General features: G+C 41.4%; 3 protein-coding genes across 4 annotated transcripts in view; 1 reads left to right on the top strand and 2 right to left on the bottom strand.

The window, feature by feature from the left end:
* Positions 1-754, bottom strand: part of helz (helicase with zinc finger) — a 35,370-nt gene extending 34,616 nt beyond the window's left edge. Inside the window, exon 1 of one of the 2 annotated variants that reach the window (XM_052083484.1) lies at positions 653-754. The gene's annotated coding sequence lies outside the window, so the exon portion shown is untranslated. The remainder of the gene's footprint in view (positions 1-652) is intronic. The other variant, XM_052083485.1, reaches the window with a different exon arrangement.
* A 366-nt stretch (positions 755-1,120) lies between these two features.
* Positions 1,121-7,484, bottom strand: psmd12 (proteasome 26S subunit, non-ATPase 12). Its single transcript, XM_052083548.1, has 11 exons — positions 7,268-7,484; positions 6,823-6,882; positions 6,502-6,630; positions 6,267-6,374; positions 4,973-5,077; positions 4,691-4,840; positions 4,303-4,437; positions 4,098-4,210; positions 2,524-2,698; positions 2,112-2,189; positions 1,121-2,023 (listed from the first exon to the last, which is right to left on the bottom strand). The coding sequence occupies exons 1-11, from the start codon at positions 7,373-7,375 to the stop codon at positions 1,814-1,816; spliced, it is 1,371 nt and encodes a 456-aa protein (XP_051939508.1). The 5' UTR covers positions 7,376-7,484; the 3' UTR covers positions 1,121-1,813.
* A 3,109-nt stretch (positions 7,485-10,593) lies between these two features.
* LOC127612796 (cytoplasmic phosphatidylinositol transfer protein 1-like) overlaps positions 10,594-25,082 on the top strand; it is a 45,092-nt gene continuing 30,603 nt past the window's right edge. Inside the window, exon 1 of the mRNA XM_052083592.1 lies at positions 10,594-10,983. Coding sequence (XP_051939552.1) covers positions 10,936-10,983 — 48 coding nt within the window. The 5' untranslated portion in view covers positions 10,594-10,935. The remainder of the gene's footprint in view (positions 10,984-25,082) is intronic.

The raw sequence follows: 25,082 nt of genomic DNA, 5'->3' as shown, positions 1-25,082 counted from the left end.
CCCGCTTGCACAGGGTTTTTAAAAATGGTTGAAGTAATGGACAAGTGAGTTGAATAATATTATTATGATCATCACCATCATAATAAAAGTACTAATATCCAATTTGCTATAATGGTGCAACGTTTTTTCAGAACCAGACGACATATTTGATTAATTGAGAAGGCCAGCAGAACGTTTATCCTTAGAAGCTGTCGTGTGAGGGCTCACTTTTCTCTTTGGTGAGGCAAACTTGTTTTGACTATGACAAACGGTGACGTTTCAAAGCCTCGAAAATGTCTCCACTGCATCGCGTTTCCACAGGCACAACTCCAATTCTGTTAACAAGGGAACGTAGCGCTTGCAGTTTGCTCACTTTTCAGAACGTGCATCTTCGCAGCACAAACCTTGAAAGCTCGAATAAAGCGTAGAAGGCTGCCGGGTTAACGTTAGCAAGCTAGGTGGGCTAGCTGGGCTCGCCGTAACAAAACGGGTTCGGGCCTGTGATTCCGCTACGGTATACTGGCGCATATAATTCATATGACATCACCCTGTTGCCAACGCATAAAATACAAACATGCGTGATTTTCCTATTGCTGCGCATTAGCATATATTGACACCAGCCTCAAAATAGAGCAGAAAATGAAAGGTTTGAAAATGGGAAGTCAACACTTACATAGCTTTACTTCTACGCCATCTTGGATCCACTTGTCAGACTCGCGCAAAGGATCATGGGATGAAACGATCTGAAGGTTGAAGGGGGTGCGTACGCGTTTTGTTCTGTGACATTCATTTGTTCAAAAAGTCCAAGTGCCCCTGTGGGATTTGCCTCCCGGTCCGGGGAAAAAACTCGAAAATATCAACAGTTTTCATTTGAAATATTTGGCTATAGGAAAGTAAAAATAAGCCTGGGTGGGTAGGTTGACAGTAATATTGAGGGGGGAAATACATTTCTTGATATTCCATTTGTCCATCATGTCCTATTAGGTCACAGGTTAGCTGTAACCAGCTGCCATTGAGCATGAGACGGTGTACAACCAGGACATATTTCATATTCAATACGCTGGTTCTCATAATTTGCTCCAAATTAGTCATTCCCAACCACTTTGCTGCAGCAGAGTTCTGTGAGTGAACACCAGAACTACTCCAATTTCATTTAATTGCAAAAAGCATAGCATACAACACAATTCTAACTCTCTGTGTTCATCCATCACTGCCAGGGACATAATGTGACAAGCAGAACAATTAAATGCTCTTCCCGTTAGCGCTAGTAGGTATAAAAGACTGGCTGTCATTCAGACAACAGAATTATGTTGGATTTGATACTCAAAGAAAATTTGCAAGTGAGACAAGATCATCATTTCAGGGACTTTGCAACATTTTGCTAATGTAAAAGATGTGCCGTGGTTCAAAGGTTGGGAAACGGTGCTCTCAATGGACAAACATATTTTTGGATCTAACTGGAATATTCATGAAAGTTCCATTTATTATGTAGTTAGTAGCTTGCTCGTTAGTATTGTAATGTTTGTCATTAAACACTAGATCACTCATTTGGTACACAAAAGTGAGTTTATTTTTCTTAGATTGTATTTTATTTTTTTTGTCAACAACTAAATAAATGGTCACGGCTCTAACAATTCAAGATGAAGTTACTGGTTAGCAAGAAAGCGTGACAGGAACACAAAGGTCCTCTATCTGTTTTTGATGGACAAAACTAGACACCACTGTGTTTGTACTGCAGATCTTTTGTTGACCAACATACTGTTATACTCAAATACAATTGAGCAGAAGGAGGGAAAACACAACAAATTAAAACCACAACAAAAACTATGATGTTTTACTGCAGGTTGTGGATCATTTCCTCCTTTGCGATGAGATGTGTTGTCTTGTTGACCAGCGACATGAGGGAGTTGAGTTTTTGTGACCAGTCATTGAGGAGGTCATTAGGATCTTTGGGCCTCTGGAAGTTGATGATTCCGGCCAGGCGGTCCACTTTGGCGTAGATGGTCTTGTTCACAACGAGGCTGGAGAGAAACTCCTCAGATTCCTGAAGAATATAAAATATCACGTTTTTCCTCACAGACACACATGTTTGCAGCCCCAAAAGACACCGTCCCCCGCTAATTAGTCCTTACGTCGATGGAAAGGTCAAGGAGGCCAGCCATCCTCTTCATTGTGATTCTGGTGTAATATTTGGCCATTATTCTTATGTTCTGTGGAAATGAAGAACCATTTGTTGTACACTGTAATCAACAAATACGTATTTTCTACAGATGTAATTGAAACTCTGCTTTGTCTCTTATTCGGAGAACTTTGTGACCAAGAGTTAAAAAAAACAACCGCTAACAAATACTTCAAAATCGATGTTGTAATAATTTTAAGTGCGTTTTAAGACGTTTATTTCTTATTAACAGTTCTGGTTGGGTTTGGTATCTATTTCTCCAGGCTTCACTTTATTTAAAGGCTAATGCTTTGTGTGTATCGCTAAAACAATGAATGCCAATGTCAGAGATTCAACCAATGTCTGTCACCAAATCTCAAACTTACATGCTCCACCACTCTGTTCTTCAAATCTTTCCACCGCTTCTCCCCCTCCTCAGAATACAAAAAGACATCTGTGGCGGGGCTCCCGGGTGAGCCCTCTCGTAGCTCCTTCCCATAATCCTCCACAAGGGCAGCCCAGCGCATAAGCTCCATAGTGGTAAATTGCTTTAGAAGCTCCCTGGGGATTAATCACAATTAAATGGACCACCGATATCACATTGTACTACTGAGGACATACGCAAATATTCAAAGTAGGGCTGTCACAACTGAATGATTTTAGAGTTGATTCTTCTATCATTTATTTCATTGATTAATGGAATAAAAATTCCTTTTGCATTGAAAAATATTTTTTTCAGTTTACTGTTTACTAACCGCTGATTGTTGTATATTTGGTATTGAGTAACGATGAAAAAATAAATAAACAACAATTAAGTAAGGGGAGCCATCTTGGGCACTGGTTAATGTGAATGGCTGCTAGTTTGTTTTATAAGATTATTTTTGTAATATATTAAATTGATTTTTTTCCGTGCAAATTGATTATGATTTTCTCAGGTACTGCTTTGGTCTGTAAGATGTCAGAAATTCTGGAAAAAAATGTTGATTCATTGCTTTCCAAAGGAAAAGCATACGTTTGCAAATGTCTTATTTTGACTAAGCAAAAACAATAATCCATCTACTTTTATGAAAGATAACAGAAATCAGCAAATATTTTCTTCTTGAGGCTGAAATTGGAGGATCTTGACTATGTTAAGTTAAACAGTGGCTCTTAACGATTCATTGATTATTAAAATACAGGTCAATGAATTTGATGGTTGATTAACTGATTAATTTTGACACCTCTAATTCACACTCCCATGAAGGCCTGATTGGTGGTTTGTTGCAGGGATGGTTTTTCTGGTTCTCTTCTTTATCCAGAGGAATACTTGAGTTGTAACAAAGTGATCATCACCTCAATAAGAGGTTTTCTCCACCAAGTGCTAAATTTAGATGGGCGGACAGCTCTAGCAAGGGTCCTTGTGGTTCCCATTGTACCTGCTGCCACTTCAATTACGGAAAATGGAGGCCACTGTACTCGTTGAAACTTTCAAAGGAGCAGATTTATTTCGATACCCTTTCCAAGACCGTGCCTCAACGCATTCCTGCCTCTGAGGTCTACATACAATTATTTTAGGCTTACTGCTTGGTTTGTGCTTTGACATACACCGTCAGTTGTAGGACCTTACATAAAAAGGTATCTCCCTGTCTAAATATTTTACAACTTAATTTGCCATAGCGAAATGAACTTGCAGAAACACTTCAAGGATGATCAGAATAAACTGGATTCAGCAAAGCGTGGTTTGAGCTTCACGGCAAAGGCGGTGAATACTTAGGTATAGCGACTTTAGTTTCTTATTCTTCAGAAATTTGCACCAAAAAAAAAACATTTTCACATTGTTATTAAGGGGCATTACATGTAAAATGTTAAAAAAAATATTAAGAATTGATTCCATTTCAGAATACATCCGTGACATAAAATGTGGAAAACGTGAAGTGCTCTGAATACTTTGGAGATGCAGTGTATAAATCAGGGAACTTACTTGTATTTGGGAATCTCTTCCAATTTCTTATCTGCACTGATTCTGTGTACGAGGTCAGACTGTTCATTGTCATATGGGGCGAGAATCACATACAGCACGACACTCTTCAGGGCCTAAAACACACATTCACATTTTGTGCAGACGCTTGTTCATGAGGATGGATCAGTCATAAGGAGCAAATACATTTCATGTAACACAGATGTACCTGCTGCCACTTGCTGCTGTCTTCCAAGATGCACGGGGTATCATAAATGGCCCGATAGTGTTTGCAGATAGACAAATAGGACCCTTCATGCTGGTCCACCTGAATCATTAGGTTGTAGTACTTCAGCTTCAGTTCCTAAATTGTTCAAAGAAAAGATCGTTTTCCGTTAAACCTTCATCCATACATTTTGTCAGGCACATTTTCTCATTGGGGTTGGAATTCAGATAGAGCTGATCCCAGATGACTGAGCAATAGTTAGTCGCTAGTCAATTCTATTGAATCAAACTCATCTTAAAACACGCAAACAAACAAAAAACACACACCGTAGATCATGCTTTCTACTGGACAAAACTACTTTGTTAAATCTCTTATTGTGTCAGTGTCTTACCTCACTGCCCTCCTCTTGGAAGAATTTGGTGTTGATCTTCTTGCTAATGATCTGTGTGCGAATGTAATCCTTGACAGCAACACAAAGCCTCATCTGTTCCAAGATGAACTCCACCTTTTCTTTTTTCTCCATCGAGCCATACGTTTCAACCTGGGGTTTAAAAAAACAAAAACAAAAACACTGATGAGGCCCAAAAGTGGTTAATTATTTTGTTTGCAGGAGGACCAAAATAAATTTGGCAACTATCACCATAGTAGCACAATCCTATTTTTCGTCTCTTACCTGCAGCTCCTGAAGAATGGATGCCGCCTCTTTCACGTCTCCACTTTGTTCCTTGATATTAGCCAAGGTCTTTGTGAGCCTGGCACGCTCAATCTCGACATAGATCTGGGAGGGGGACATTTCAAAACAGAAGAAGCCCACTCTTCACCAATATTATACAAAAACGTGAAATTTTCAAAGATGTCAGAGTAGACCAGTGAAACTGTCCCGAGTTCATGCTCATATTGACTCTTCATTTCAATAATGGTTCACACAGATCCTTCCATTCAAATTAGAATCAAATGACCAAATGAAATTCATTTTTTTTTCAATCTATTACAACCTACCATGTAAAGGTGCCGCTACATTTATCAGAACAGCCATTTTACACCCATGTAACATCTGGAGACCGATGGAAACATCACGTAATTGATCATGATGGTTCATTTTTCTAGTTAACACAGTTGCTGTGATTATTTCAATATTTTTGCTAAAGCAAAAAAAGTTAAAAGTAGTTTAAAACAAGTTTTCCCGTTGCAGACTAGCTCTGGTAGGATGCTAACGTTAAGTGCGTCATCGATGACGTCAATATGCATTTATGTCAAGACAGAGCATGCGCAGACCAGATGCAGAATCAATTCCTTTACTGGGACGCTACCATGTAACTAACCGTGTTCTGCATTGCTTGGGGTGGAACAAAACATGTTTACTATATTTAAGGAATTAAAAGTTTTTTCAAATCCATCCTTTCTTTGAAAATATGCTGTGTTATTAATTGTAGAGCCACAGCGAATAAAGTGAGGCAACCAACATACAGCAGGTATTTTTTTTTAATCGCCTTTTAAACTGGCGAGGCTTTGAATTTGGTGACCTTTGTAAACCAGAAATTATGTACATTTTTAACATTTATTTATATGGCAAGATTTTAAACAAATCATGTTACAGACGGGCTTCCGCGGCGGACGTGCTATGCACCAGTCTGGTGCCACAGAGTTGGAGCGCTTGTGGTCAATTCCCGCAACACTAAAAGAGCTGTATTGATTTGTATTGAGCTGATTGTATTTTTTTTTTATTAGGGTATCTTGTTATTTTTGCGCCCTAAAATTCATGATACAAGACTAGTACTTGGACTTGGTGTGGTCTATATAAAATATGTATTTTACAAATGAAGAAACAAATAAAATACAATTGCCAATAATTTCAAGTAATGTTCAGGGAAAATACTATACAGGATATATCATTATATTAAGCCAGCCTTTCAAGTATCTCACATCCGATGGCTACGATGCAAATGAATATTTGACACATAGCAAACCTTTCCAGCAGTCACTGTGCGAAGCATGTCAATTAGCCGCAACTTGATGGTCAAATCCGTCACAGAATCGACATACTTGTAACATTCTTGGACCATTTTTGCAACAGCCTAATAAGAGAAACAGCACATTGTGAGCACTAAACAATGTCTGGGAATAATTCTGAAAATTTAGAAAAAAACACATTATTGAATGACTAACTGGTAGAAACAGACTGATGGAAAAATAATGTCTGACCTGCTTCAGCTGACTCCTCCTTTTGGAAAGGAGCATAATGTTTTCATTTAGGGCATCCCAGTCTTTTGCTGCATAACACATCTGGACCACAGCCACAAGGATTCTCGACGTGGACACCATGTCAGACGCCTTTATAGAAAATTGTTTAGGGGTGGAGGGTTGGGGAAACAATTGACATTTCATCAGTGATCAGCACCAAAACACCCAATCAAGTATTAAAAAAATACCTGTAACTAAATGTATCCCAAACCTCTCCATTTATATAACAAGTGTTATATAGAGAATGTGAACAGTAAAAATTCAGTTAACCATCAGACTTACCGTTCTAGTTTGCTTCTCTAATGACAACAAGCTTTCAACTGCTTCTTGCAGCTTGCCTTCCTGGTGAAGAAAACATACAGACTTTACAGCACACGCTTCCACACTTATAACATTTGCCACAATGGAAGCATTTGCACAGGCATGAGCTTTTATGCAGGTAAATACGATTGTTGGAAACCGGGATGATGTTGAGCAATGCACGGACGGCTAGGTCTGTTAGCATGCTAGTAGGTCTCATTTTACAAACTCACTGAAGGCACAGAGATAGAAACTGAAAGATGTAAGGTAATTTGACATTTTAAGAACTATAACCTTTTTGTTTCAACGTATTTCTCTCGGTTTGTAGGGTAGTATTTTTCAGGGGTGTAACATGAGCTCAAATGCTAGATGTCTACTTCTTGGCACCATGACTCAGCCGGCGGTAGCCGCTTGCACGACCACTTACTTTAGCCATTTTCTCGCATTCAGGGAGACGTTGATCCACAGTTGAGCTGTAGTCGATCTCCATCTTTACAATCTTTCCATCGGATCTTTCCGATCGTTCCTCTGCCATGTTTGCGACGTCTCGTCAATGATAACGTACAATGGTTGTCCCGTTCGCCAGGCTCCTACACAAGTATTTCGCCTGTCAATTGAACGCAACTGGAAATTGACCAATCATTTACGAGGGTGTTAAAGGTGTTCAGCACGCCTGAAGGACCGTAAAAGGACCCACTACGGTGCCTTGCTATGATGCCTGCTGTAATGTTCGTCAGCCATACCAAAAAAAAAACGTTTTCAGTGTACTTATGAGTGCAAAAGATTTTCACGACAAATAGGCTGACTAATAATTAGGCCGTGTTCAGACATTCGCGATGACGGCCATGTACTACACTCAGAGTGAGTGTAGAGTGCACTCACTCGTGGTGTGCGTCGGTGTAAATACCGATACCGTTACAATAAGGTAGATGCATCAACGTATTTACGTACAACATTAAAAATGAATTGAACACGTTAAATTTGCAGATAGTTACACAAGTGTTTGTTGTTCTTTGTTTGTTTTACAATAAACCAATTACAGTGACCAAAACAGTATCTTTTGATCGAGCCGTGGACAACCGCAGCGGCAAGAAATTCCATCTGTGCTGTAGCACATTTAACAATAAAGTTGTACTTGACTTGATAATAAGTAAACAGTGTAGTGGTTCCCAACCCTAAGTAAATAGTGTAGTGGTTCCCAACCCTGTTGTTTTGTCCCTTTGATCCTCTCATCATACCACAAGTACCTCCTCGCTTGTGTGCAGTAATAGATTAAAAATAGTGTTTTATTCATTTTAATTAAAAGCCTGTGTACATAAACGTGATTATTTCAGGCAAATGGTGCTGAAAAAATACATTAGAAATGATAAATGACAGCATTACCATCTTGATTATTACATAGTGAGATTATTAAAAAATATACTACAACGACAACGTTGTGAATGGACAAGATTTTCCATCCATTCATTCATCCATCCATCCATTTTCTACCGCTTATCTGGGGTTGGGTCACAGGGCCAACAGCTTTAGCAGGGAAGCCCAGACTTCCCTCTCCCCAGCTACTTCTTCCAGCTCTTCCAAGGGGATCCCCAGACGTTCCCAGGCCAGCTGGGAAACATAGTCTCTCCGGCATGTTCTGGGTCATCCCCAAGGCCTCCTGCTGGTGAGACATGACAACACCTCACCAGGGAGTCGTCCAGGAGGCATCCCAGTAGGATGCCCGAGCCACTTCATCTGTCTCCTCTCGACGTGGAGGAAAAGCGGCTCAACTCTCAGCCGTTACTGGACGACTGAGCTTCTCACCTTATTTCTAAGAGAGAGCACAGACACCCTGTGGAGGAAAATAATTTTTTCCACTTGTATCCGAGATCTCGTTCTTTCGGTCATGACGAGGGTAGGAATGTAGATCGATATTAATTAATTGAGAGCTTCGCCTTTTGGCTCAGCTCCTTCTTCACCATGACAGACTGATACATCACAGCAGACGCTGCACCAATCCGCCTGTTGATCTCCCGCTCCCTCCTGCCCTCACTCGTAAACAATATACTGTATCGCAAGATACGTAAACTCATCCACTTGGGGCAAAATTTCATCCCCTACCCGGAAAGGACAAAGCACCCTTTTCCGACCGAGGACCATTGTTTCATATTTGGAGGTGCTGATTTTCATCCCAACCGCTTGAAGAAGCCAGCAGCACCACATAGTCTGCAAATAGCAGAGATGCAATACTGAGGCCACCAAGCCGGACCCTCTCAATTCCACAGCTGCACCTAGACATTCTGTCTATAAAGGTTATGAACAGAATTGGTGACAAAGTGCAGTCTTAATGGAGTCCAACCCTCACTGGTAATGACTCCGGCTTACTGCCGCCAATCCGAATCAAACTCTGACATCAGTGGTATAGGGACCAAACAGCCCATATCAGGGGGTTTTAGTACCCCATACTCCTGAAGCACCCATCCACAGAACACCCCGAGGGACATGGTCGAACACCTTCTCCAAGTCCACAAAGCACAGACTTGTTGGAAGAGCTTCTATGTACCCTCGAAGACCCTGCTAAGAGTGTACAGCTGTGGACAAGATTTTGCTACATGAATAACTCAGGCATGCAATGTCTACTATGCACCAGGAGAGGTCTCTTTTTTGTAGAGTTTACTGGGTGGAACAGCACCACAGGCCATAAAGGAACTTAACGTTTCAGCAATTTCCCCGCTTGTGTCAGTGACAGCCCTGAAGGCTTGAGCAATAATGAATTCCAAACATAAACACTGAAGGGTTAAAAAGCCAAACACGGTCTGCATTATTAAGGCCCATATAAAATTGGAACACTGACACTATGGTTACATTAACCGTGTTGATACGTAATAAATGAACCATCTGTGTGATTCCTGTTTTAAGTGGATTAAATAGAAATTAAATCTGGGTTGCATTTGACTGCAGTACGAACCTAGCAAAAATCCTTCAATAATATGAATATTTTGAGTGAGTTGATTTTTGTGGGAGTGGGGGTGGGGATGCACAAAATGAGTTCCTGCACTTTATGTTGTTTTATTTTGTCCGGGTGTTTTATGCCATCCTTGAAATGTAATTTTTATGCAAGTAAGACCTTTGTATTGGAAAATAACTCCAGCATGTGGTTATTTTCTCGTTTGTTTCAAACCCTTTGTTGTTGTGTTAGGATCAAATATCTCTTAAACGTGTATTAGACAATGTATTATCAAATACTAAAATGTATTAATAACACGTATGTTGCACGTATGCGCGCATTTTTCCATAAAATAGCCTTTTTGTCAATTATACGGTATGGTTAAGAAGTGAGTGGTCCAATGTGCTCCCCCAGAATCACTGATGAAAATTTGAGGCCCCCTCCAGCATTTGAGTTACCCACCGATGCAATAGAGTGGAAACACCTCCCCATCCTGGAACAATTGACAGACTTTGATATCTGAAGTTTTACAATACAATACAATACATGCTGATTTATATAGCGCTTTCACAACAGCGGCAGCTGTAACAAAGCGCTTTACAAAACAGTTAACATAAAGTAAAATAATAAACACAACACATAACATAAAACACGGACAGTCGTGCAGTCCTAACCACTTTTCCGTCACACGCTTTGTTGTTTGAAGCGGTTTGAGATGAAAGAGGAGAGAATCAAAGTGTCCTTTAACCAGTGGATCAGAGACGTCATGCTTTGTATGTTTTGTATGATAAACATCGAGAACAACCTACGAGAGATAATCATAGATTTTTTTGCGGGCGAAACCTCGTAATGCTCTTATTTTGAAGCTCAAATCTTTAATATTTCCGGCAATGCTTTACTGCGAGCTTGTTACAAACTCCTGACTCTTGAGCTGTAAAGGAGGGGACAAATCCTTCAAACGGAGCTGGTTTGGGGTTGTTACATTCCGCTAGCGGACACTCGCCTCGCTGGTTCAGATGAGCGAACTCTGTGTATCGAGCCATTGTTGGAAACCGTCCCCCCGTCTGCACTGACACGAAGCGAAGGAGTTTTTCTTTTTGGGGAACCTACATCCCAGTGAGGAGGGAGCGTTGTGAAGCACGTTCTCAACGGCACGCAGCAGAGGGAAGATGTTGCTGAAGGAGTACAGGATATGCATGCCTCTCACTGTGGAGGAGGTGAGTTCTATGCTTTGGTGGCGTTTTCATGCTCATATGAAAGGTAGGTGTCGTTTAGCAAACTGTTAGCTAACTTGGGCACTGTGCGTGCGCCAGTGTATGTGCGTGTGTGCACGCGTTGCGTCTGTGCGCCTAAGTTCATACGAGACACCCACATGTCAAAGCAGCACCACGCTATCTATTATATTATTGTACAGTATATATGTGTTTTTGCGGAATTGCCTCCCATCTTCTATACATTTTTTTTATTTTAAGGGATCATATTTGCATTGTCCAATCTTGTTTTATAACAGAATTTCCTGATATGGGGAAACGACTATGGTACATGTACTTTATGAACATGCAAGTATGTTCACAAAATACGTGTGTAAAGACACAATGAATAAAATGCAAAAATACATGATCCAAAAGCTGTTTATAACACAAAAACTGCAACATACAGTACAACAAGACATGTCACAAAATTAGGACAGACCTGGTGGCTGTTCTTTCCACTCACTCACTATCTCTAACTTTACCTCCCCTCGATCACTACACAAGACAGCATTGCTCAGCTGATGTCTTGCAACGAACTTTTGAAGCCAGCCACTGGACGCTTCGAAGTCTCCGATGCCCATAGTTAGCACTATGGAACTCATCTTCTCTCTAATTAGCAGTCCAGTTAGCGGAAGGTTTTTGAGCACGAAAACAGGTAAAGCCTTCCAGTTCGTTTACTCGACTGTCCGCCGAGCCACAAGCAATTCTCTCTTTCACGGTCATTATCATTTCTATGCCACAATCTGCAGGAAGTAAATGTAAATTAAAAAAAATCCAGTTAAACTCATGCCATTAGAGTCACTTACATGTCGCCGTTTTGGATCCATTACAACTACAGATCGATCGCTGATCAATCAATCAATCAATCAATCAATCAATCAATCAATCAATCAATCAATCAATCAATCAATCAATCAATCAATCAAAGTGAGATTTTCTGGAATGGATTATCGCCGAAAACCGAGACATTACTCTATTTTGAAGAATAGAGTACTCTTTCATCTCAAACCGCTTCAAACAACAAAGCGTGTGACGGAAAAGTGGTTAGGACTGCACGACTGTCTGTGTTTTATGTTATGTGTTGTGTTTATTATTTTACCTTATGTTAACTGTTTTGTAAAGCGCTTTGTTACAGCTGCCGCTGTTGTGAAAGCGCTATATAAATCAGCATGTATTGTATTGTATTGTATTGTAAGAATAATTTGATTGTTGAAATGTTCTCAGACGGAAGTGGTCACTGAGCTGAGAGTTTCACGAAGGTGTGTGTGTGTGTATGTATATATATATATATATATATATATATATATATATATGGTTGTCTTGACGGGGATGTAGAAATATAACAATACAATACAATACATCCTGATTTATATAGTGCTTTCACAACAGCGGCATCTGTAACAAAGCGCTTAACAAAACAGTTAACATAAAGTAAAATAATAAACACAACACATAACATAAAACACGGACAGTCGTGCAGTCCTAACCACCGGTATGTCCTCAAAACAGGGCGGATACAAACTCATACTGACAAGTGCATAAACACATTCATTTATTTCTTATTTATATGTCTCTATTTCTCAGAAGTCATTTGACAAATCACTATATTGTGTTCCACCACACTGTGATGCTGGATAGCACTAACTGCCATGCATTAGCTTTTATAGTGCCCAGATATACGCATGCATATACAGAGTTGAGATGTTCAGCCACACACTTGAGTGACGGACGGCCCCCATTGTGTGCATTCTGAATTGTCTATCAGGTCTCGACTTAAGTCTAAAATTAGAAATGTAGGATAATTGCTCTCCTGCACTTGCATGCAGATTGCAAACACCATGACCGCACAATTTTCTCTCCGTCAATTGTCATCATGTTCATGTTCATCATTTTTGCGTCTTTGAGCCCTGGGTGCCCCTGTCTCATCGGTGTCTGTTGACACCACCTGAAACAAGACAACCACAACATGAAAAAATGGAGCATCCTGGAGGTAGTCATGGTTTGATAGCACATGGAAAGCATGTGTTTCCTCTGATGGCTTTTCAGTGAATTGTGCACCTGACGAGTCTCACCATGCCAGAGTAGGCAGCCTTCGGCACGTGCTCTTCAAGAGCCTTGCTTTTTATGTTCTTTTTTGGTGTCACATGTTGTTTGTTGTTTCATCGTGTGGACCTGATATGGACTGTTTTCAGCACTTTTTGGCCACGACATTCGTCAAAGGAGAAGTATCTTGCTTGGTGGTTGCGCCTTCTCGGCAGCACGCCTGTACCAGCACAGATTTTGATTGGGAGGAATGTCGTCGTCATTGACTGTCGGTGCTGGACAGACCTGGGGTGCTTGTGTTTTTTTGCGCCTGTAATGGGGCAGCATTTTTCACAACCCCGTTTTGTTCAGTGGCTGTGTCGGCGCTGTTGGACAGTCGGCGTTGGTGCGGCTAGATGGATGGCTGCCGAAGTTGAGGATGTGGAGAGAGGAGCGTTGGCGCAGAGCGCCGATGCGTATTTGGAACCGAGAGTCGCCGCTTGGAATTGAAATGGATTTCCATCCGACAGTAGAAGTGACCCAATCTCTTTTTTTGTCAATGGATGCTACAGCTTTTTGTTGACTTTGAAACTTAGCTTGTAGCCGACACGTGCACATTTTGAGCATGGCGTCTCTGATCGACTGGTTAAAGGACACTTTGATTCTCTCCTCTTTCATCTCAAACTGCTTCAAACAACAAAGCGTGTGACGGAAAAGTGGTTAGGACTGCACAACTGTCCGTGTTTTATTTATGTGTTGTGTTTATTATTTTACTTTGTTAACTGTTTTGTTAAGCGCTTTGTTACAGCTGCCGCTATTGTGAAAGCGCTATATAAATCAGCATGTATTGTATTGTATTGTAAAATGCCTGCATGTCCATGTGGAAGTTTACAGTGAACCAGAAGATCACTGCTCTTGTGACCAACTTCCTGTTGTCATAAATTGCTGCTTGAAAACAGTTTCCTTCTTGCTGTAAGTCAAATTTCACATGCTGAAAAACACAATGATGAAATAATTGCAAATCTTGAATATGAGCTAACCCAGAGTCTGGTGTTGTACCACAACTGACCTGTTAGAAGCCATCAGGTGTGTTCACACTGTACTTCGCACTGTTTGTGCAGTACCCACCTCAGGGCAGGGATAGAATGATGCAGGCAGGACAGCAGCATTGTGGTAGCGTGCCAGTATCTGGCATTTGTGACCAAAGTACGTATTTTTCCAGTCTGCTGGTTTGGACATAAAGTAGACCGCAGCTCAGCCATATGCATTTGTCAGTATTTCAATGGCATGTCCTGGCTTTTCTTATAATAATGAGGAGGAGGAGACAAACAGCAGCGAAAAATGGATTTGGCTCCAAGAGATCCTAAAAGCAAAGCCAAATCCCAGGGAGTAGAGACTCGTCCGTGAACTACAACTCCATGAACACCACTTCAAGTTGTATGTCAGACTAAGCAGGGAGCAGTTTGGCAGCCTGTGTGCTCTGTTTTATTTGATTTTAAGTCAACATGTTAAAAATTCAAAATTCACCCATTTCTACCGTTTTCAACAAACCTGGTACATCAAAAGTAATAACGATCTCCCTCCCAAAACTTTGCCTTCTTGAGGATGTCACAGTACAACATCTGTCCCATAGCCGGCGACACTGGGACATCGCATGAAAAATTATTCATGATATTATGGCTGGAGCAGTGAAACTGACTGGTAATTGACAGCGTTAAAGTATATTTTCCTTCAATTACAAAATTCATTTTTCATTTGTGGTATGAGTGATTTACATCGGAATGATTTACTATTTTCAATGGAAATATTTCCCCATCTTTCCTTGAAAAAGTTCTCCCAATGATCTTTTTTGAAGTCATAGTCCTCTCTAGTTGCGCCACAGATTTTCAATTAGATTTTGGCCGGGGTTCTGGCTGGACAGGTCAAACTTTTCAATACTATGGTGAAGCAATTCATTGTTTCGTTTTATTCTTCAGGTCATCATTATGCGCAATGGAAAAATTCTTCTGCTGTCCAGCAGAAATCAGTAGGTTTGAAAAAAATGCTAATTTTCAATGTTTTTGGAAGACTTTTTTTTTTATTCCGAAAACACACTTCAGCATTTATGCTATGTGGCCGACGATATGCAAGATGAGATAAATGGAAGGAAGCAGCGGAACAAGTGAACTGAGCGGTTGTCTGTTACTTAACTCTACTTACAATAAAAACCCAATGAAAGCTACTGCACGTCTTAATTTCCCTTTAGTTACCAAGGTTGAAATGAACAAGGACAGAGACAAAGAGGCCACTTCTTGTGTTTGTTCTTATCATCAGCACAGAATGTCATGCCAACCCCTCTGTCTTTAAAGTTTCCTGTCTGTCCCACTCAAGAGGAAGGAAGGAGGCTTGGAAGCGTCAGATGCATTGATGTGAAAAAAAGTGACTGAAGCTGACTTTTAAGCGTTCAAGTTAAACAGAGGGTGGAGCGCAGTAAATAAGGGAATGTGTGTTCATTTGGAAATTGTGAGCGGTATTTTCATGACTTTTTTTTCTTTCAGTTTTGAGGTAATACCAAATGTTGGTTTGTGTATGATTGCATATGTGTGTGCTTGCATATGTTCAGTCAGACAAGGTCGTGTCTCTCTCTGTAATATTCTCTGGAAACGAGGTCCCTGCCAGCTTTATGACACTGTTGTGTCATCACAACTGCAGATTTAGGACAGACCTTCTTCACAGTGTTTAGTTCAGATGCACTGTAAACATTGAAGAAGCCAGTGAGCGATGTCACACTGGATGAGGTCATCTCTGAGCCACCTGTCATTTGTCCTCTCCAACCTTCCTGTTGTGTGTCTGTCTCTTTGAGGGTTCACCCAAAATGTGCAGCATTTTAAGAAATTGTGGTGCTATACTAACGTTATGTGATTGAAAGGAGTAGGTTTCATGGTCGGCTGCCTTACGTCACATGGCTGCGTGTTGATATGGAACCTTTTTTTTTTGTCAAGACAGTTTATGTTTTGCTACAATCTTAGTAAATTCAATAAATAAGACATAAGACAATAAGACATTGGACCTGATATGTAGTACATCCTCGCATGGGTTTATTTTTGTGAATTATGAATTATATGTCAAATAAAGCATATTTGACAGTAAAGATGACCTTGACCTTGACCTTGTTGCAAATAACTAAGTTATATATTTTGTTCTGACCATTTCACATCCCATTCTAAAAACTGGGTTTTATTCTCTAGCTGTTTTTGACATATCTTCCATGACAACTGATTTATTGATTTATTGGAAGAAGGACCAGATTGGAAATGATTATCTATTGTGTGTGTGTGTGTGTGTGTGTGTGTATATATATATATATATTACAGCCATGATTATTCAGTGTGCTGTTACTCATGCAATATTTGAAACTTTAAAAAAAAATCTCACTGGATCCTCTCTTTTAGTATTAGTACACAGGATTTCACGACAAATCAAGTAAGATCAAGCCAAATACCTGGATAAAGTCAATTATTGATAACTTTACATATTCTAGCGGGGGTAGACAACTGCATCTGTGCCACATCCAGCTAGCTGCTCATGCAAAGAATGAAAAATGAAAAAGATCACAGTAGACGTAATACCACTGCGTCCTTCCCTGCTTTTATGTCAGCGGAAGACTGAGAGTTCTTCAGCTGACATGCTCATTTGTGAGCTCACCCCCAAAATGCTGACATCATGCAAAACTACCATTAACTGTCTGTAGTCAGCATACGCATCTGGCTGCATTAATGATTCCATATTCACCCAAAATGAAGCCTACAATGCCGTTAAAAAGTATTTAGACCACCACCTGATTTCTATTTTTTTAAAAATTATTTATTTTTGCATATTTATCACACACAAAGGCTTCTAATCATTAAATCAACTTTAAGTGCTGCTTTATGCAACATCTTAACCACAGATAAAGTCACCCCACAACTGCTTACCTCAAACTAGGTACTGGTGAATGTTGAAACATAGCGAAACATTTTTGTTTCTTATTAAACTCTGCATATGATACTACCAAAACCCCACCCCTGATATCCTGATTTGGAATCTTTTTTTTAAATTCAAGGGATTTTAACTTAAATGGATTGAAGATACTTGGAGATGTTGGGCTCTTTGAATAAGAGGAGCCCAAAGTTGGTGAATCAGTGTCCAGATGGATAACTGGAGGGACACCTGGCTGCTGGCTCACACGAGCGTCTTTAATCACGAGTCACCTCACCAGGGGTGTCACTTATCAACGCTGTGTACGCACACAACAGGGTCTCAGAGATGCGCACACAACATCCTGTGTACAAATATGTGACCTTTTTCAGCGTTTTTTTTTTTTACCTCTTATTTATGGTTAAATATTACATTTTCAAATAAGATTACCTAAATGCAGCTTTTTTCCCTCCAGATCCTTATTTTGAAGAGTTAAAAAAAAAAAAAAACGATATTCAATACATATCGATATGGACTGATATGAAATACTTAAATCGTGACTGACTTTTGCATCATATCGCTCAGCCCAACCGCCAAGGACACCAAACAATATTTCCACTGCAGTGATAGGCATTGACGTCATGATACACCCTTCACAACATATTGGCCAAAATGACTCCTTAATTTCCATCTACTGCTTTTCATTGATTACATATGGATAGATTTGGGCATGTTGAAGCCGATCAATGAGCAGATTTCCATGTCCGTGACTCATCACGGCAACTTGTCTTGCAGGTGTAAGCGCGATTTGGATAGGTCTTTTGTTTTTTGTACAGCTGTTTGTCCAACTATTTTTGTTGGAATCCTACTCACTCTTTAATAAGTGAGAACCCAGGACCTATTACACATCACGAATATCTAGCAATTTAATATATCCCTCACTTGCCAAAGAATAAATCCAGTTAACCTCTAAAATCTCATTTAGCTTCAGCCGCGTAACTCTATCTGACCACTTGCATGGGGACAGACTGCTGATGTTGTTGATATGAAAATGCATGCATCAAGAAGCGTTTGTCTTCACGCAGGTGGCACATCGACATGCAGTCAACACCTGAATCAGACACCTGGTGGTGGCGGCACTGTAACAGGATTACAAGTGTCACTTTGACCTGCGGAGGATTATCTGTCATGAAGCGTTCATGTTTTTCCACTCATGGTATCATCACTCGAGAAGGACTTTTCATGCAACACAAACAAATCACTTGCTTTGATTTGAGCAATCATAAATCGAAACTCAGACTCGAGATTAGGTTTAAATATGCCCGTAGGCATTTGTTTTTCTCCACATGTATTTTTGTCTACATTGTGGTAGCTCGGGGTTAGGAATGGCCATAAAATTCCATTAAATTCAACTTATCCTGCTTATTCTGTTCAGGGGTATGAGTGAGGAAGAGTCTATCCCAGTTGACTTTGAGCGAGAGGCAGACTACACCCTGTAACGGTTGCCAGTCAATCCCAGGACACATTTAAGACAACAACAACAAAAAAAGTCACATTTACAAGAGACAATTTAGTGTCATTCATATTCTCTGCGCTGAAGCATATGACTTGAGATTTAAACTCAGAACATCTTGACACCACTATATGGACAAACAATTGGGAAACAATTACTCACCAAATAACTTGAAATACATGAAAACTGAGAGCCCTTTTTTGCAACCCCCTTTTGCACATTTTCGAGTGTGCCTGTGGGAATGTATGTTTAGTCAACGAGAACATTTGTGGGGTAAACTAATGTTGGATCTGGAAAAGGACCTAGCTTACCATTTCGATATCAAAAGTGTTTGAACTTCTTTTAAACCAAAGTTATCTAGGCCTTCCCTTAACAGGAGTAAAGGTTTTTGATTTGGAACCTATAATGTCTATTCATTCCACTCCGACAACATTTTTCACTTGGTAAGTTTTTTTTCCCACCCCTCATGGTCAGATTCCTCCCATCCACTCACTCAGTGGTTGTTTAGGAAATGGGCTGTTTGTTTCTCTGGTGTCATGGTGAGGTGCAAGGCCTTTTGCCATCTGTGGTATACAAGACAATGCTGTGATTCGATCAAAATCCCATTTACTGCCATTTACTTCTCTGGAGGAAACCATCATGTGTTGTGATGGCCCATTATCCAACCATTCTCATTTCCTTCATGTGCATGTGCTTGAGTGTGTTCCTGTGTGCTTTACCTTTGTTTCATAACACAAGAGCAACATGAGAGCTTTGCACATATCAAACACTGAAAGCAGAACGCTTTCTTAGCTGCATAGCAAAATCGACCTCTCGGCTCCGCAGTGTGAGGAATATGCTCTCAAATACGCTCAACTTTTCAATTTCATCAGGTAGCACGAGAACTCGTGCATGTTTTAATGCTCTACAGGTAATCGGGTGAAAAAATATACTGAGACACGTCAGGTTAAATCCTTTCTTATAAATTAAATAAAAATCCATGTTGGAATGTGTACTTATGTAAAGTAACTGAGAAATACTGTTACTGCTGCCTCATGGTGAGGCAAATCTGATTCATTGCCCTATAAAGGGCTCTTACTGGTTAGCACACCTATCCACATATGTCATGCAGATGTGTATACATAATAGGGGTATCGGGTTTACCAGGTTTCTTCCAAATGCTTCAAATTAAAGGCATGTCTGAATCTCTCTGTATTGACAGTACACAATCCCGATAATTGCTCAAGAACTAAACGTGCCGATATTGTTGCTTTCGCTGGACAAATAAGACGTCTGACAGACTGTGCTAATAATGAGATTTTCATCACATTCATATACAATTTGTCAGCTTGACACGGTGGAGTGATGATAAGCGTTTATGGAGTTTGATGTGAGATGAAGGCTCTCAACAGTAGTACTTAAATTGCAATAATTCAATTGCCACACTGAGCTAAGTACCAAGGAGCAGTGTAAGAATAGTAGGACTTAATAGGGTGTTATCTTAAGATCGTTGACCACAGTGGAGCGAACATCCATAGGACTAGGGAAATGAGTCTGTGCAAACCATGCAGGCACTTTGGCCTGAAACACATTTTCTATTACAGTGATGTTGGGAGCAGTCAGTCCTGCAAGATGCACAAGTGGCTGGACTGGGATGTGTGGCATTTTTATGTTCACACGCACACATGTACTGGTTAGTAAAAGGTCAAGTGATACCAATTATCCATCTGTCCATTCTCCGATTAAAGCTGAAAATAGTAACTTATTTTACTTTATCATTGTTGAAAAGGCTACAAAGTGCTAGTATATTAACCTTTACTTCCCTTTACCGGTAAACGGTAAAGGGAAGTGCATTCTGGGACTTCCGGGTAGAGTGAACGCTGGCGCGTTTTTGGCTGCCGCTGCTCTCCCACAAACTTTTGTGTTTTACGGTGTTTTTACGCTCGATTGTTTTACTGTTTCGCATGGAATCACGATCATCATCTCACAGTCATTCCACCCAGCCCCCATTCAGGCCTGTCTCGCACTCTCAACTATCTTCGACTGTTTCGTCCCGGCGTCTCAGCGTCCTACCTGTCAACCTGTCGCTCCTCCATCGACCTGTCAAGGGTCTGCTCCAGTACTCGTTGGCCGAGCTCCTTCGGCTCCGCTTCCAATGGCTGGGCCCTCCTCCTGCGCTACACCGGCTCCCGGACATCGTTCGCTTTCCTTCCCGGAAATATATTCATCGTGGGTCTCGTCGGGGCTTCTGCCTCAACCGATCCAACACCATCGTCTCCTTCTGGTCTTCCTCCCGTCGGCCATCCAGAAACGCCGGCCGATCCATCGACCACCGTGCGTTAGCCGGCTTGGCTAGGTCGGCTAACGGCCCCCGCAGCAGCGAGACTGCCGCCGTCAACTTCGGGCTACTTAACATCCGTTCGCTTACTGGGAAGGGTAATCTCATTCAAGATATCCTCACGGACCGTAAGCTTGACATTCTCTGCTTGAATGAAACCTGGCAAACTCCCGGGGACTTCTCACAGTTGAACGATTCCACTCCCCCGGGATTTGTTTACATTTCCAAGCCCCGCGATTCTGGTCGCGGAGGAGGTCTCGCGATAGTATACCGCGAGAAGTGGAAAGTACTTTCGGTTTCACTCCCGCCACTTTCCTCCTTTGAATGCCTTGCCTGTCAAATATCCGGACCCATCCCCACGATTATTGCCACAGTGTACCGCTCCCCCAAACCCCACCGCGACTTTTTAAATGAAGTGTCTACTGTCCTCACCCATCTCTCCTCTCTGTCACCAAATGTAATAATCCTGGGAGATTTTAATATACATATGGACAACACTGCTCTTCCTCTCACCATTGACTTCACTTCTTCAATTAACAGTCTTGGTTTTGATCAATTTGTAGATTTTCCCACACACATCAAAGGTCACACCCTGGATCTGATCTGCTGCTCTGGTATTTCCCCCTCCAACTGTACTGCTGACGAACTTCCAATAACGGACCACTTCCTTATCTCATTCAACATTACACTCCAGCTCTCAACTGCCAAATCACCCCGGACCATTGTTTACCGTAATATTAAAGACATTAACATTGACTCTCTCACTGCATGGCTGACCACCCTGACTCCGGACATTGACTCCACTCCTGATGATTTGGTTTTCCAATACAACTCTGGTCTCACCAGCATCCTCAATACGCTCGCCCCTGTCAAGTCCCGCTCTGTCCTTTTTACTCGGTCTGCCCCTTGGTTCACCCCTCATCTACGTTCCTTGAAATCCCAAACCCGGCAGCTTGAGAGACTTTATAGGAAAACCGGCCTCACTGCTCACAAGGACATCTATGCAGCTCAGCTATCCCTCTACAAGGATTCCATCTCTCAAGCAAAATCACACTACTACTCCGGACTCATCTGCTCCAATGCTGGAAATACTAAGACTCTCTTTTCCCTTTGGAACAGAATCACTCAACCTCCTGACTCCCTACCACCTCACTTTCACTCTCGTGACACCTGCAATGCACTTCTCCTCTTTTTCAATGAAAAAATCAACAGAATCCACCAGCATCTGGGCTCCTCTGTACCTTTCCCCTCATCTGAACCTCTCACCCCTTGCAAACTGTTCTCTTCTTTTGAACTCCCCCATCTCTCATTAATTTCAGACCTCATCATTAAATCCAAGACTTCATCCTGTCAGCTTGATCCCCTCCCCACAGTTCTGGTCAAATCCTGCCTACCCTCTCTGCTTCCCTTCATCTCAGCCATTATCCATTCCTCTCTGTCGACTGGAATTGTTCCTGTACTCTTCAAAACTGCAGCTGTCACACCAATCCTGAAAAAAACTGGTTCAGATCCCAATGACTTCAATAACCTACGCCCCATTTCCCATCTTCCCTTCATCTCGAAAATTCTGGAGAAAACTGTCGCCTCTCAGATCCACTCCCACCTCACCGACAATAGTCTTTATGAACAATTCCAGTCCGGCTTCCGTCCCCGTCACAGTACTGAAACAGCCCTCATAAAAATCACAAACGATCTTCTCATGGCAGCAGACTCTGGCCTTATCTCCATCCTCATCCTCCTTGACCTGAGTGCAGCCTTCGACACAATCTCTCACCCCATCCTCCTCAATCGACTCTCTACCATAGGCATCACCAACACCCCTCTACATTGGTTCCACTCATATCTCACTGGCCGCTCTCAGTTCATTCAAGTTGATTCTTTTACTTCACAATCCCTCCCCGTTTCTTCTGGTGTTCCCCAGGGTTCTGTCCTCGGTCCGCTCCTCTTCATTGTCTACCTCCTTCCACTCGGAAACATTTTCCGCAAATTTGGCTTACACTTTCACTGCTTTGCGGATGACACCCAGCTCTATCTCTCCAGCAAACCCGACGCTTCTCTCCCACCCTCGTCCCTCTCTCACTGTCTCTCAGAAATCAAATCTTGGTTCACCCACAATTTCCTCAAGCTAAACAGCAATAAAACTGAACTCCTACTCGTCGGTACCAAATCCACTCTAAACAAAGCCGACAGTTTCTCCCTCACAATTGATAATGCCACTATATCTCCTTCCCCCCAGGTGAAGAGTCTGGGTGTCATCCTTGACAGTTCACTATCCTTTCACTCCCACATCAATAACATTACCCGGTCCGCTCATTTCCACCTTCGCAATATAAACCGCCTCCGTCCCTCACTCACTCCGCACACCACCGCTATCCTTGTTCACAGTCTCGTCACTTCCCGTATTGACTACTGCAACTCACTCCTCTTCGGTGTCCATCAAAAATTCCTCCATAAACTTCAACTTGTTCAGAATTCAGCAGCCCGGATCATCACGAGAACCCCCTCCTTCCATCATATCACCCCCATCCTCCGACAGCTCCACTGGCTTCCTGTCAAACTTAGAATCAACTTCAAAATACTTCTCTATACATTCAAAGCCATCCATAACCTTGCGCCCCCCTATCTGTCAGATCTTCTTCAAATCTCCATTCCCTCTCGCTCACTCAGGTCCTCATCCTCCCTCCACCTTTTTCTACCCTCTGCCCGTCTCAGTACAATGGGGTGCAGAGCCTTCAGTCGCTCTGCCCCCAAACTCTGGAACTCACTTCCTCCCAACATTCGTAATATTGACTCTCTTTCCTTATTCAAAACCCAGCTCAAAACCCACCTATTCAGACTTGCCTACCCGCCTTAAATCTTTCTTTTTTATTTATTATTTTATCTGTGTTTTATTATTGGTCTTGGCTGTACAGTGTCCTTGAGTGTTGTGAAAGGCGCTTACAAATGTGATGTATTATTATTATTATTATTACTATAGTTACTCATTTTAATACTAATGTTCTTGTGTGAAAAGTGAGTTCATATGACATAGGCATGCTTGGTGTCACTGGAGACGGGAAGTACGGCACGGTGTTGTGAGTTCTTTCAGGAGTGTGTGTTGATCACTGTAAATTATAGCAATCTTATTTACGTGTCTGTAAGCACATTGTTAGATCTGTTCAAACACCACCCACGCTACCGCATAGTGATCATTAAACTGTTGTCACGTCACAAAGTCAGGTGCTGGAAGTGACACCAATTCACTGTCACAATAAGAGCATGAATCAAAAGACTGCTTAAATGTTGCTAGCTTAACCACTTTGTTTAATATGACTGGTTATGTGAAAGTGTCTTAATTTATGTGGTGTACACACATTTATTGGCCTAATTTGTCTTTCTTTAGGAAAGCCACATAAACACAAACAAACCCCATAGCCCACAATAGTGCATCAATGTTGTATGGCAATATAAGTCAATCGAATGAGAAAAACTGGAGAAGGGCAAGGAAAGACAAATGCTTGTTCTTTGTATTTATTCTGAATCATTTTGAGTTGGCCTCAAGTGGTGTTTGGCAAACACGCTGGTGTGAAGACTGCTCATTTACCTAAATCATTGAATTAGCTGCAGAACTCCCCTACAATCATAAGATCTATTTTTAGGCTAAGAAATACTTGTGTTGAGTTGCGTATCACTCAGTTCAATGGTGTTTTGTTTGATCAATTGGAATCGTAATGTGTAACAGCTTATAATGCCGCAAAGTAGGTTTGAAGCATGTATTGTGTGTTTGCATTCGAGATATACATGCAGTTGTTTAAAGTTTAAGATTAATTGCCCCCACCGCCCATACATTTCATGTATATAAAAACTGAGATCTGATGATGGGGCTTTTCCATCATGCACTTTTGCCTGTGGTACCTTCAATTGTGGCTTCTACAACAGTGTTTGCTAGTTTCCCCCCCAGATACCGCAAAGTATGTGCCCTTTGTAACCTGTCTTTCTTCGACTTACTCAGTAAATTCCTCTGAGCTCTTTTGAAGCACTTTGTTGTTGCCCGCTCTCCATTTCCAGCTCATTCTCACCAGTCTCCTGAGATGCACCTGAAATGACTACACTGTATTGATAAAACTGGTGACCTGCCTAGCCTTACGTTCTTTGGCAACCACACAAAGAACAGAATTTTGCTTTTGCCTTAACATTTTTTCTCATCTCATTATCTGTTCTTTCCGAATGATATGCATGCATTCACTTGTCATTGTTCACTCGTTTTCATAAGTCTGTCCTTCACCCTGAGCCACC

This window comes from Hippocampus zosterae, chromosome 13 (assembly GCF_025434085.1).
Source record: "Hippocampus zosterae strain Florida chromosome 13, ASM2543408v3, whole genome shotgun sequence".
NCBI classification, from domain to species: Eukaryota; Metazoa; Chordata; class Actinopteri; order Syngnathiformes; family Syngnathidae; genus Hippocampus; species Hippocampus zosterae.
This window is presented reverse-complemented; position numbering and strand designations above follow the sequence as displayed.